Genomic DNA, 14,712 nt, shown 5'->3' with positions numbered 1-14,712 from the left:
AACATTTACATTTAACATAACTTAACGGTGAACCACACCTTTAAGGAAGAACAAAAACATTGTTTTTTTTCTGAATTAAAGGGCAACTAAAGCCTACTGAGAACCCTAAGCCCCAGAGCCAGACCAAGTTGTACAGAGATAGGGGCAGTTGCCCCCAGCGGTATAATTGAGGAGTGAGAGAAAATGGTCTTGGAAGGGGACAGAGGCTTTAGTTTTCCTTTAAAACAGTGGGCTCCGGTAAGTTTATAATATTGGGGGGGGATATATAGGAAAATTCTGTTTATTAAATCATTCTGACGGTGACTTACGCAGAGCGTGCCATTCATCTTGCCGGATGGTCTTGGTGATGTTGTACGTGAGGTTTTTGGGGATCGTGGCTGAGGAGTAATGATACTTGATGTACGAACATCGCTCGATCTCCCCTGAAATATAACAAGAGAGGAAATCATTGAAATGTTCTTTATGTGTTTATAAACAACTTCCACCAGTAACTTCCCTACGTATTTAAGCGAGTGGCAATTCATTTTATATCCAAATGTTACTCCAATTCATATATAATGTTCAGTATAAAACATATCAGTAAAGTGAGATTGTGTATATTCCATTCCTCCACTAAGTAACGATGCTCTGCTGATGTGTAATAATATAACAGCATGAGTATTGTCATATAAATACTGTACTTAATTGCTTCTCTCCTTCATTCTTCTTCATTCACAGTATACAATACAACTTTCAAGTACTGTACTCACCCCAAATCTCCCCCTAACTGACCTTCAGACCAGGCCCCCTTAGCTCATAACAAGGTTACAGATATATAGAAACATTGGGGTAACAGTCACCCTGCTATAGTTCCAGGGGTACCCAGGGTACAAATAAGCACTCACCCCAAATCTCCCCCTAACTGACCTTCAGACTGGGCCCCCTTAGCTCATAACAAGGTTACAGATATATAGAAACATTGGGGTGTCACCCTGCTATAGTTCCAGGGGTACCCAGGGTACAAATAAGGTTACAGATATATAGAAACATTGGGGTGTTACCTGCTATAGTTCCAGGGGTACCCAGGGTACAAATAAACACTCACCCCAAATCTCCCCCTAACTGACCTTCAAACTGGGCCCCCTTAGCTCATAACAAGGTTACAGATATATAGAAACATTGGGGTGTCACCCTGCTATAGTTCCAGGGGTACCCAGGGTACAAATAATCACTCACCCCAAATCTCCTCCTAACTGACCTTCAGACTGGGCCCCCTTAGCTCATAACAAGGTTACAGATATATAGAAACATTGGGGTGTCACCCTGCTATAGTTCCAGGGGTACCCAGGGTACAAATAATCACTCACCCCAAATCTCCTCCTAACTGACCTTCAGACTGGGCCCCCTTAGCTCATAACAAGGTTACAGATATATAGAAACATTGGGGTAACAGTCACCCTGCTATAGTTCCAGGGGTACCCAGGGTACAAATAAGCACTCACCCCAAATCTCCCCCTAACTGACCTTCAGACTGGGCCCCCTTAGCTCATAACAAGGTTACAGATATATAGAAACATTGGGGTGTCACCCTGCTATAGTTCCAGGGGTACCCAGGGTACAAATAAGGTTACAGATATATAGAAACATTGGGGTGTTACCTGCTATAGTTCCAGGGGTACCCAGGGTACAAATAAACACTCACCCCAAATCTCCCCCTAACTGACCTTCAAACTGGGCCCCCTTAGCTCATAACAAGGTTACAGATATATAGAAACATTGGGGTGTCACCCTGCTATAGTTCCAGGGGTACCCAGGGTACAAATAATCACTCACCCCAAATCTCCTCCTAACTGACCTTCAGACTGGGCCCCCTTAGCTCATAACAAGGTTACAGATATATAGAAACATTGGGGTGTCACCCTGCTATAGTTCCAGGGGTACCCAGGGTACAAATAATCACTCACCCCAAATCTCCCCCTAACTGACCTTCAGACTGGGCCCCCTTAGCTCATAACAAGGTTACAGATGTATAGAAACATTGGGGTAACAGTCACCCTGCTATAATTCCAGGGGTACCCAGGGTACAAATAAGCACTCACCCCAAATCTCCCACTAACTGACCTTCAGACTGGGCCCACTTAGCTCATATCAAGGTTACAGATATATAGAAACATTGGGGTGTCACCCTGCTATAGTTCCAGGGGTACCCAGGGTACAAATAAGCACTCACCCCAAATCTCCTCCTAACTGACCTTCAGACTGGGCCCCCTTAGCTCATAACAAGGTTACAGATATATAGAAACATTGGGGTGTCACCCTGCTATAGTTCCAGGGGTACCCAGGGTACAAATAATCACTCACCCCAAATCTCCTCCTAACTGACCTTCAGACTGGGCCCCCTTAGCTCATAACAAGGTTACAGATATATAGAAACATTGGGGTAACAGTCACCCTGCTATAGTTCCAGGGGTACCCAGGGTACAAATAAGCACTCACCCCAAATCTCCCCCTAACTGACCTTCAGACTGGGCCCCCTTAGCTCATAACAAGGTTACAGATATATAGAAACATTGGGGTGTCACCCTGCTATAGTTCCAGGGGTACCCAGGGTACAAATAATCACTCACCCCAAATCTCCTCCTAACTGACCTTCAGACTGGGCCCCCTTAGCTCATAACAAGGTTACAGATGTATAGAAACATTGGGGTAACAGTCACCCTGCTATAATTCCAGGGGTACCCAGGGTACAAATAAGCACTCACCCCAAATCTCCCACTAACTGACCTTCAGACTGGGCCCACTTAGCTCATATCAAGGTTACAGATATATAGAAACATTGGGGTGTCACCCTGCTATAGTTCCAGGGGTACCCAGGGTACAAATAAGCACTCACCCCAAATCTCCTCCTAACTGACCTTCAGACTGGGCCCCCTTAGCTCATAACAAGGTTACAGATATATAGAAACATTGGGGTGTCACCCTGCTATAGTTCCAGGGGTACCCAGGGTACAAATAATCACTCACCCCAAATCTCCTCCTAACTGACCTTCAGACTGGGCCCCCTTAGCTCATAACAAGGTTACAGATATATAGAAACATTGGGGTAACAGTCACCCTGCTATAGTTCCAGGGGTACCCAGGGTACAAATAATCACTCACCCCAAATCTCCTCCTAACTGACCTTCAGACTGGGCCCCCTTAGCTCATAACAAGGTTACAGATATATAGAAACATTGGGGTGTCACCCTGCTATAGTTCCAGGGGTACCCAGGGTACAAATAAGCACTCACCTCAAATCTCCTCCTAACTGACCTTCAGACTGGGCCCCCTTAGCTCATAACAAGGTTACAGATATATAGAAACATTGGGGTAACAGTCACCCTGCTATAGTTCCAGGGGTACCCAGGGTACAAATAAGCTCTCACCCCAAATCTCCCCCTGACTGACCTTCAGACTGGGCCCCCTTAGCTCATAACAAGGTTACAGATATATAGAAACATTGGGGTGTCACCCTGCTATAGTTCCAGGGGTACCCAGGGTACAAATAATCACTCACCCCAAATCTCCTCCTAACTGACCTTCAGACTGGGCCCCCTTAGCTCATAACAAGGTTACAGATATATAGAAACATTGGGGTAACAGTCACCCTGCTATAGTTCCAGGGGTACCCAGGGTACAAATAATCACTCACCCCAAATCTCCTCCTAACTGACCTTCAGACTGGGCCCCCTTAGCTCATAACAAGGTTACAGATGTATAGAAACATTGGGGTAACAGTCACCCTGCTATAATTCCAGGGGTACCCAGGGTACAAATAAGCACTCACCCCAAATCTCCCCTAACTGACCTTCAGGCTGGGCCCCCTTAGCTCATAACAAGGTTACAGATATATAGAAACATTGGGGTAACAGTCACCCTGCTATAGTTCCAGGGGTACCCAGGGTACAAATAAACACTCACCCCAAATCTCCCCCTAACTGACCTTCAGACTGCGCCCACTTAGCTCATATCAAGGTTACAGATATATAGAAACATTGGGGTGTCACCCTGCTATAGTTCCAGGGGTACCCAGGGTACAAATAAGCACTCACCTCAAATCTCCTCCTAACTGACCTTCAGACTGGGCCCCCTTAGCTCATAACAAGGTTACAGATATATAGAAACATTGGGGTAACAGTCACCCTGCTATAGTTCCAGGGGTACCCAGGGTACAAATAAGCTCTCACCCCAAATCTCCCCCTGACTGACCTTCAGACTGGGCCCCCTTAGCTCATAACAAGGTTACAGATATATAGAAACATTGGGGTGTCACCCTGCTATAGTTCCAGGGGTACCCAGGGTACAAATAATCACTCACCCCAAATCTCCTCCTAACTGACCTTCAGACTGGGCCCCCTTAGCTCATAACAAGGTTACAGATATATAGAAACATTGGGGTAACAGTCACCCTGCTATAGTTCCAGGGGTACCCAGGGTACAAATAATCACTCACCCCAAATCTCCTCCTAACTGACCTTCAGACTGGGCCCCCTTAGCTCATAACAAGGTTACAGATGTATAGAAACATTGGGGTAACAGTCACCCTGCTATAATTCCAGGGGTACCCAGGGTACAAATAAGCACTCACCCCAAATCTCCCCCTAACTGACCTTCAGGCTGGGCCCCCTTAGCTCATAACAAGGTTACAGATATATAGAAACATTGGGGTAACAGTCACCCTGCTATAGTTCCAGGGGTACCCAGGGTACAAATAAACACTCACCCCAAATCTCCCCCTAACTGACCTTCAGACTGCGCCCACTTAGCTCATATCAAGGTTACAGATATATAGAAACATTGGGGTAACACAGAGAGACACATGGAAATAAATCTGCACCACCTGCTAAATCTCTTCTCGCTGCAGATCTGAATAAATACATTTATATTTATGAAAATGTTTCGACACTTTCCTGTTTGTTGTGGGGGGATTCTCTTTTAACGTAAATGAAATATTTACATTGGGATCCCGTGTCTGTTAATAAGCTGACAGTGTAAACAATAAACACAAATACAATGACAGGAAATATAGAAGGAAGCAGACCCAGCGGTTGCAGGGGCCCCAGAAGGTATAGGGGGCCCCATGAGTCCCAAATAAAGAGCAATTTCAACATATATTGTTAAAACAGGACATTAATTTGCTTTGAGTTATGCTAATGGTTACCAGGAAAACTCCCAGGGGGTCCCACGTGTCAGTGGCCCTCCTGCTTCTCACCATTTGGCCTATTTCATGGTCATTCCCTATTTCTTTAAGGGGCTTAAAGGGTAAGTAAACTTTTAAAAAAGTGAATGTAAAATTGACGTGAGTGTTATTCTAAGCACTTTTGTCATTTACATTCATTATTTATTTTCTTTTTATTCCAAGATATTAAGGGATACATGTGCTGTTAATATGAATGAATTTTGTTACAACAGCGCCACCTGCTGGTCAGTTTCTGACCAGTCTGACCACCAAGTAGTCAAGGAAGTTGTCAGGAGAAAGAAAGAGGCTGATGTTCTTCTGCTTAGGAAAACAATTAGAAACCTTTCTCACATCTTTCCTAAGCAGAAGAACATCAGCCTCTTTCTTTCTCCTGACAACTTCCTTGACTACTTGCTGGTCAGACTGGTCAGAAACTGACCGTTACTACCGTTACCCCAACCAGAGTGTGGTCTCTATTAGTCTGTACCTTTGGTTGGAGATAATATTTGTGCCCTTTAATGAATCCTGCATAAAAGCTAATCCTGAGCCAAATACCAGAATCTGTCCATTTGCTGCTGCAGGATCCGTTATCCGGAAACCCGTTGTCCAGAAAGCTCAGAACTGTCTGTCGTAGACGCCATTTTATCCAAATAATCCAGATTTTTTTTTCCTGTGTAATAATAAAACCGTAGCTTGTACTTGATCCCAACTAAGATATAATTAATCCTTATTGGAAGCAAAACCAGCCTATTGGCTTTATTTCATGTTTATATGATTTTTTTTTAGTAGACTTAAGGTATGAAATTATGGAAAGATCTGTTATCCGGAAAACCCCCGGGTCCCGAGCATTCTGGAAAACAGGTCCCATACCTGTACAAAATATATTCTCCTATTGCAGCCGCTCGCTTTGCATGGCACCCCTCGACATGAATATCCCCCCAATCACTTGTCTGGCCCATTTTCAAGACATGAAATCCAATTATTTCTGTTTGATCCCCTCCCTTTCCTCCTTCAAACCTTTTTAGAGCCTGTTGTTTGTTCTCTCGAGTATAATTGCCTACAATTTTCCATAAAAGGCGCATATTAAAATCATATTTAACGAGCTCAGAGATGGGTCTCCTGGTTCCCATTATGACGGCAGCTTGTGGGTGTCGGTGATGGACAGGGCCAGGATTTCGAATATTTTACGGTACTTTTTTTTTTCTTCCTCCCTCAAAGCACAAAGAAAACCATTGCCAGGAATATTAATATTCACTATTAAATTGTATGGTATTTACCCTCCATGATGCTTTTAGTGCCCACTGAGCTAAGAAATGCCTTTATTGTCGGCTTACTATCTATCAAGCTGCCCAGACTCTCTTGTGACTTTATAAAATATAATTATCACATCTGTAAGTGTTTGTTGCCCTTATAACGAATAGCTTCTCACATCTTCCTTCCTTTAATTTGTCATTCATACAAGTCAGCCAATAAGGATGCAGTGTGCGTTTTCCTGTTTTGAAATCTGCCCGGTAACTAGTGGATTTACTCTCCAATGAAGGGGAATAAAAACTTTGATTATTATTTTACTTTTTACTGGCAGTAGTCTAATAAAGACATGAAGCTGGTTTAATTTCATTACAGGGGTTGTTCACCTTCCAAACACTTTTTTCAGATTGTTCCCCAGAATTTTTTTTTTTACAGTATTTTTTTTTTTAAAAAAAAAATTGAATAAACACGTTAAGTAATTCAGGGGCAGACTCTAAACTGTAACAATTTTGCAACATTTAGGGGCAGATTTATCAAAGGTCGAAGGTAAAATTAGAATTAAAAAAATTTGAATTTTGAGCTAATTTTTGTGTACTTCGACTACGGAACAGTCCAAATGCGATTAGAATTTGAAAAAAATATGACAATTCCAATTTCGAAATTATCATGTACTATCATTCATTTATTCATTTATCATTGGCCATCTAAAACCTGCTGAATTGCTGTTTTAGCCTATGGGGGACCTCCTAGAACCTATTTGGAGTCAATTTTCAACTTTGAAAAATCGAAGATTTTTTGTGGGAAAAACGTAGAATCTTAAGATTCGATTGCACTATTGCGTCGATTCGTACGATTCGAATTCGATCGAAAACGGGCCTATTCGGCCAAAAAAAAACCCTTTGATTTCATTTCAGTTGATCTTTTTGAATTTGAATTTTGATGTTTTTTAAATTTAAAATTCAACCCTTTGATAAATCTGCACCAGGGGCGTAACTACAGAGGAAGCAGACCCTGCAGCTGCAGGGGGGCCCAGGAGGTAAAGGGGGCCTATGAGGCCCTAATTAATGAGAAATGTCAATATATATTGGTAAAACAGGGCAACCTTTGGAAATGTTGGGGGCCCTAAAATTAATTTGCTGTGGGGCCCAGTAGCATCTAGTTACTCCACTGATCTGCACCTCAGTTGATCCATTTCTCAGCAGCATCTCTAGAGTATTAACAACTATTGTATCAAGTCTAACAGCTGCCTGTAATGAAACTCAGGGATTCTGCTCAGCAGGGACAAAGATAAGAAATGGATCAACTAAATGTATCAATAGAACAGTTTACATTGAAACCTTTCTTAAATGTTTCCTAAGCAGAAGAACATCAGAGCAGCCTCTTTCTTTCTCCTGACAACTTCCTTGACTACTTGGTGGTCAGACTGGTCAGAAACTGACCAGCAGGTGGCGCTGTTGGAACAAAATTCATTCATATTAACAGCACATGTATCCCTTAATATCTTGGAATCAAAAGAAAATAAATAATGAATGTAAATGACAAAAGGGCTTAGAACAACACTCTCATCAATTTTATACTCCAGTCCCACATGCTCTTGCGGTTTTGCCAAATCTTCAGCTCCATACGTGAGCCCATCAAGCCCTATATTCAACGTCGGCCATATGTACAGAATTAATGTTGCGTTGGACAATGAACCCCTAAAGACATTGGGGTGGGCATCTGCTGAGTCCCTGTTGGAAGGCATCATTACATTTATTGCACCAGGCTGTACTTGCCAGAAGAAAGCAGCAGGCGTAGAGTTAACTGAAGCAGGTCAAGCGTTGCTGTGTAATCAGTGCAGAAATATCAGCACAACGAGAGGTGCCTTGAGGGAAGAGAACAAACAGTGGAGGAAGGATATTTGGCAATAGACAGCAGCTGTCTCGCTCGACTGCTTTACTGCAACGTCTCCGGGGATCAAACGAGAGATTCAGGGAAGGGTTTGAGTCTGTGGCTTCATCTTATTCCAACTTGGTCATCAACATCGACCCCAGTAGAGATGTAGGTCAAGATCTGAGGAGCTCGGGGGGTCTCTGTCGCACTTAGGGAAAGTATCAATATCGAATAATTATTTAGTAAGTCTTTAGGCTAAGGCCACACTAGGCGATAGCGCCGCGATTTGACTCGCGGCGACTTTTCGCCGCGACTTTTAAGCCGCAATCGCTGGGGAAACTTTTGCGCTGGCGTCTATGGGGAATCGCCAGCGTAAAAACACACGCGGCGATCTTTTTTCTATTGTCGCTCGAAATCGCCTAGCGAGGCAATTTCGAGCGACAGTAGAGAAAAGATCGCCGCGTGTGTTTTTACGCTGGCGATTTTTCGCGATTCCCCATAGACGCCAGCGCAAAAGTTTCCCCAGCGATTGCGGCTTAAAAGTCGCGGCGAAAAGTCGCGGCGAATCAAATCGCGGCGCTATCGCCTAGTGTGGCCTTAGCCTTAATGTGGGTGAGAGTCGTCCTTAGCACATTCCACTGCTTCTCAATGAGACACGTTCTGATCAGACTGATGCTTTATTTTGGTCTCTCAAGTCTGATTTCTCCCAGAAAGTGGGAAACGTCTATTTGTCTTCTAGATCTGAGAAATCTGATGACTGATGTTCCTTCAAAGCTTTGTACACATTACATTTATTTGTCTGCCTCCAGGATGGAGAATGGACTTTTTCGTTTTTTTTTTACAGGGAAGGGGGATATTAAAAAAGAACAAATGTATTTCTGGGATTCCTTCAGTCTTTAGGGTATCAGTGTTGACTTTGTGCTTTGTAAGACAAGAAGGGGCAGATTTACTAACCGACGAAAATTCGCCAACACTTTGCCAGGCGAAACTTTGCTCAGACAACGCTAACTTAGCAAAATGCTACTATACACTAACTTACTAAAACTGTTACTATAGGCACCATTTCTCCCTACTATACCTGCTATCCCACAGTCACACTCCCTTCCTAGAGACTATTATCCACTGTTACTATAGACACATCTCTCCCTACTATACCTGCTATCCCACAGTCACACTCCCTTCCCAGAGACTATTATCCACTGTTACTATAGGCACCATCTCTCCCTACTATACCTGCTATCCCACAGTCACACTCCCTTCCTAGAGACTATTATCCACTGTTACTATAGACACATCTCTCCCTACTATACCTGCTATCCCACAGTCACACTCCCTTCCCAGAGACTATTATCCACTGTTACTATAGGCACCATCTCTCCCTACTATACCTGCTATCCCACAGTCACACTCTCTTCCCAGAGACTATTATCCACTGTTACTATAGACACATCTCTCCCTACTATACCTGCTATCCCACAGTCACACTCCCTTCCCAGAGACTATTATCCACTGTTACTATAGGGACCATCTCTCCCTACTATACCTGCTATCCTACAGTCACACTCCCTTCCCAGAGACTATTATCCACTGTTACTATAGGCACCATCTCTCCCTACTATACCTGCTATCCCACAGTCACACTCCCTTCCCAGAGACTATTATCCACTGTTACTATAGGCACCATCTCTCCCTACTATACCTGCTATCCCACAGTCACACTCCCTTCCCAGAGACTATTATCCACTGTTACTATAGGCACCATCTCTCCCTACTATACCTGCTATCCCACAGTCACACTCCCTTCCCAGAGACTATTATCCCACTGTTACTATAGACACATCTCTCCCTACTATACCTGCTACCCCACAGTCACACTCCCTTCCCAGAGACTATTATCCACTGTTACTATAGGCACCATCTCTCCCTACTATACCTGCTATCCCACAGTCACACTCCCTTCCCAGAGACTATTATCCACTGTTACTATAGGCACCATCTCTCCCTACTATACCTGCTATCCCACAGTCACACTCCCTTCCCAGAGACTATTATCCCACTGTTACTATAGACACATCTCTCCCTACTATACCTGCTATCCCACACTCACACTCCCTTCCCAGAGACTATTACCCACTGTTACTATAGGCACCATCTCTCCCTACTATACCTGCTATCCCACAGTCACACTCCCTTCCCAGAGACTATTATCCACTGTTACTATAGACACATCTCTCCCTACTATACCTGCTATCCCACACTCACACTCCCTTCCCAGAGACTATTACCCACTGTTACTATAGACACCATCTCTCCCTACTATACCTGCTATCCCACAGTCACACTCCCTTCCCAGAGACTATTATCCCACTGTTACTATAGACACCATCTCTCCCTACTATACCTGCTATCCCACAGTCACACTCCCTTCCCAGAGACTATTATCCACTGTTACTATAGGCACCATCTCTCCCTACTATACCTGCTATCCCACAGTCACACTTCCTTCCCAGAGACTATTATCCACTGTTACTATAGACACATCTCTCCCTACTATACCTGCTATCCCACAGTCACACTCCCTTCCCAGAGACTATTATCCCACTGTTACTATAGACACCATCTCTCCCTACTATACCTGCTATCCCACAGTCACACTTCCTTCCCAGAGACTATTATCCACTGTTACTATAGACACATCTCTCCCTACTATACCTGCTATCCCACAGTCACACTCCCTTCCCAGAGACTATTATCCACTGTTACTATAGGCACCATCTCTCCCTACTATACCTGCTATCCCACACTCACACTCCCTTCCTAGAGACTATAACCCCATTGCTGCTATAGGCAACAATCCCCCGGCTGTTATGCTCAGCTGATATTTAAAATGTGCTGCACTGGTTATAAAAAGCAATAATAATAATGTAACCAAGTCTGAACAGTACTTTACTATAGTACAGAATGTTCAAACCAACTTCTATGATATTGCACCTGCTATTTCATAAATCCAGTCCCGGAGGAACAGTGGTGATTTGTATAATACTTGTTGCCTCCGGATACTAATGAGCCTGGCGCTGCTACTTTGTGAGTTGTCAGTGTGACACGGCTCCTTATTTAGGGACTCGCTGCAGCTGAAAGATTAATAATATATTAAGAGTAGTTTCAGCACCTGGACAGCTCCTGTAGCCACAACACTGGAGTCTATTTGTCAGAGTTTATATAGGAGAGCCGTGGCCTAGAGATACAGGCAAGGGAAAGTTGTGCTCACCACTATTTTTTAAAACCATTAGGCGGGGGTGCAATGAGGGTGTGACCACAAAATACATATAGTCAAATACAAGAGTCCTCTGCACTCAACCCATTATCAATATATTTAAGACAGCGACATTTTGTGCATACTGCTACTAAAAAATGCCTTACCCTTTAAACAAAACAGGGATTGTTTGTCCAATACCTAGTCCCTTTGTAAAATGTATAATGTAGCAATAGAATTCTTAATGAATCAGATAAAATTGAGCATAGGACTGGCCAGATATGGGATGACTTTGACGTAGTTGGCCAGCTTAAATATATTGCAATATATGGACAAACAATCCCTGTTTTGTTTAAAGGGTAAGGCATTTTTTAGTAGCAGTATGCACAAAATGTCGCTGTCTTAAATATATTGATAATGGGTTGAGTGCAGAGGACTCTTGTATTTGACTAGAGATACAGGTACCACTTCTCCCCAGAAGCCCATTCCTGGGGGAATTTCCAAACATATTGTCTGCTCTCAGCACAATTCATTGTTATAAACAAAGGCAGATTTACCTCATTGCCGAGGGGACAAACAAAAGGTTTTCATATGGGGACATTAAAACAAATATTATCACATCTCCATTCAACCTATAGGATGTAGTACATTTAAAGGCACACAGACTTCCTATTCCTGTTTCTCTTTATTTCCTTGAATATCTGGTCTATTAATTGTTGGGAACTAAACAGCAAAAAGTGATAACAGGGGGCAGGGTGTTAAAGTTTCGCAGCAGATGTAGAGCTGCAAGATTTTAATTCTTGTTCTTTGCACATCCCTAACTGGCCTTCAGGTTGGGCCCCCTTAGCTCATAACAAGGTTACAGATATATAGAAACATTGGGGTAACACCCTGCTATAGTTCCAGGGGTACCCAGGGTACAAATAAGCACTCACCCCAAATCTCCCCCTAACTGACCTTCAGACTGGGCCCCCTTAGCTCATAACAAGGTTACAGATATATAGAAACATTGGGGTGTCACCCTGCTATAGTTCCAGGGGTACCCAGGGTACAAATAAACACTCACCCCAAATCTCCCCCTAACTGGCCTTCAGGTTGGGCCCCCTTAGCTCATAACAAGGTTACAGATATATAGAAACATTGGGGTAACAGTCACCCTGCTATAGTTCCAGGGGTACCCAGGGCACAAATAAGCACTCACCCCAAATCTCCCCCTAACTGACCTTCAGAGTTTGCTTTCAAAAGTATCCAGAGCTACAAATAAGCAGCTTGCAACTGATAAAAGCAAAGAGGAAGTGATATATTATGCAAGTGTACTGGGAATACTTCCCCTTTAATGATTGCTGGAAGTGCCACTTGTCTGGGAGAGACACTGGATTGGGCAACAGACTCCTCTTCCCCATCCATCATACAGAAAATAAAGACGATTTAGTGGCCCTTTCTGGAACCGAGCTAAATGGCCGGGCTATTAGTGGTTCGTGACTACCAGCCACATCCTTTTCATTTCTCTCAAATAGGCAGAGACCGGGAGGCCTGAAATCAGAGATCTGAACACCTTCCAAGAAAGCCAGAGACGTATTTACAAGTAAGAGCCGAGAATCGATGAATCCTGGAGGTTCCCCGCACGCATATAATTCTGTCATGGCAGGATGAAGCCTTCTGATTGGGCCTTAATGATCTTTTTGGGCGGATCCCAACATTCCACTTCATGTCTATGAATGAGCTAGGGATCTACAACGTTATCCAGGGTTGTTGGGAGTTGTAATTCAACAACAGATAAATAGGCTGGACATGTAAAAGAAGGGGCTTGTTGAAGTTTGGGGGTTTGGTGTTGGTCAATACACAAACTCAATGCTATTCAACCATTTCCATATAGAGGGCAGATTATACACCCTGAGGCTCATTTATCAACACTGGGCAAATTTGCCCATGTGCAGTTACCTATAGCAACCAATCAGTGATTAGCTTTTTAAAGCCAGCTGCAAGTAGAACAATGAATGCAGCAATTTGATTGGTTGCCATGGGTTACTGCCCATGGGCAAATTTGCCCAGTGTTGATAAATGACCCCCAGGGAGTCTGAATTTATCTCATTATTTTCAGAAAAATCTGACCAAATCCGCATGGGTTTTCCCCCTCATTTATTAAAACATTTTTCCCCGAAAATTTTCTGCGCGGGAAATAAAACAGAAAAAGAATCGTATGAAATTTTAGGATTTCCACCCAAAAACCACGAAATCTTCGAGTTATCGTTTGAAACCCAGCGCAGATGAAGATATCTTCGGGATTTCTCCCATTGACTTTCTAGATGTGCAACCTCGGCAGTTCTGAGATGCCGGATTTTCAGATTCTGACTTTTTTCATCCTCGGGGTATAAAAAATCCAGAGTTTTTTTTTTCAATAAAGATTTGTATTTTACTGTAAAAAAACCATTTTTTGGGGTTTTTGGCTTTCGGACTTTAATAAATAATAATAACCCCCTATGTGTTTGAGTCCCAGCAGGATACAAAAAAATTATAATGTGATTCAGGGTCGGACTGGGCCGATGGGATACCAGGAAAAATCCCGGTGGGTCCTGGCCTTTATGGGCCAGACCCACTTCCTGTAAATGATGATGTCTAAGCCTGAGAAGTCATTGGGGTTCTTGAGCAGTCTAGGGGTCTGCTCCTCATCACAACCCATTTTCACGAGACCTAAGCACCCACTGCACCCACATTTATATTTAGGCTCCCATTCTGATTCACCTACTGAACATCCTCATCAGAACCCATACCCAATGTAGCCGGCTGTTACTATAGATACAAAGGTTATAAGAGTGGCAGCCAATCACTTAACACAAAGGACAGCCAGTGTCAGGTGGGCAACAGGCAAGGGAGGGTGGTCCTTTATCAGGCACTACGGCTTTAAAGAATAAGTAAACCTTTAAAATAAGTGAATGTAGATGAGAGGACTATTCTAAGCACTTTTGTCATTTACATTCATTATTTATTTTCTTTTTATCCCAAGATATTAAGGGATACATGTGCTGTTAATATGAATGAATTTTGTTCCAACAGCGCCACCTGCTGGTCAGTTTCTGACCAGTCTGACCACCAAGTAGTCAAGGAAGTTGTCAGGAGAAAGAAAGAGGCTGATGTTCTTCTG

At 43.3% G+C, this 14,712-nt stretch overlaps 1 protein-coding gene across 1 annotated transcript in view; it reads right to left on the bottom strand.

The window, feature by feature from the left end:
- The window catches only part of tmem178b.S (transmembrane protein 178B S homeolog), a 95,288-nt gene that overhangs the window by 45,959 nt on the left and 34,617 nt on the right, over positions 1–14,712 (bottom strand). Inside the window, exon 3 of the mRNA XM_018254782.2 lies at positions 309–422. Within this exon, the coding sequence (XP_018110271.2) occupies positions 309–422 (114 nt within the window). The remainder of the gene's footprint in view (positions 1–308; positions 423–14,712) is intronic.

Source organism: Xenopus laevis, chromosome 3S (genome assembly GCF_017654675.1).
Source record: "Xenopus laevis strain J_2021 chromosome 3S, Xenopus_laevis_v10.1, whole genome shotgun sequence".
Taxonomy (NCBI): Eukaryota; Metazoa; Chordata; class Amphibia; order Anura; family Pipidae; genus Xenopus; species Xenopus laevis.
The sequence above is the reverse complement of the archived record's forward strand: the minus strand, read 5'-3'. Positions and strand labels throughout refer to the sequence as shown.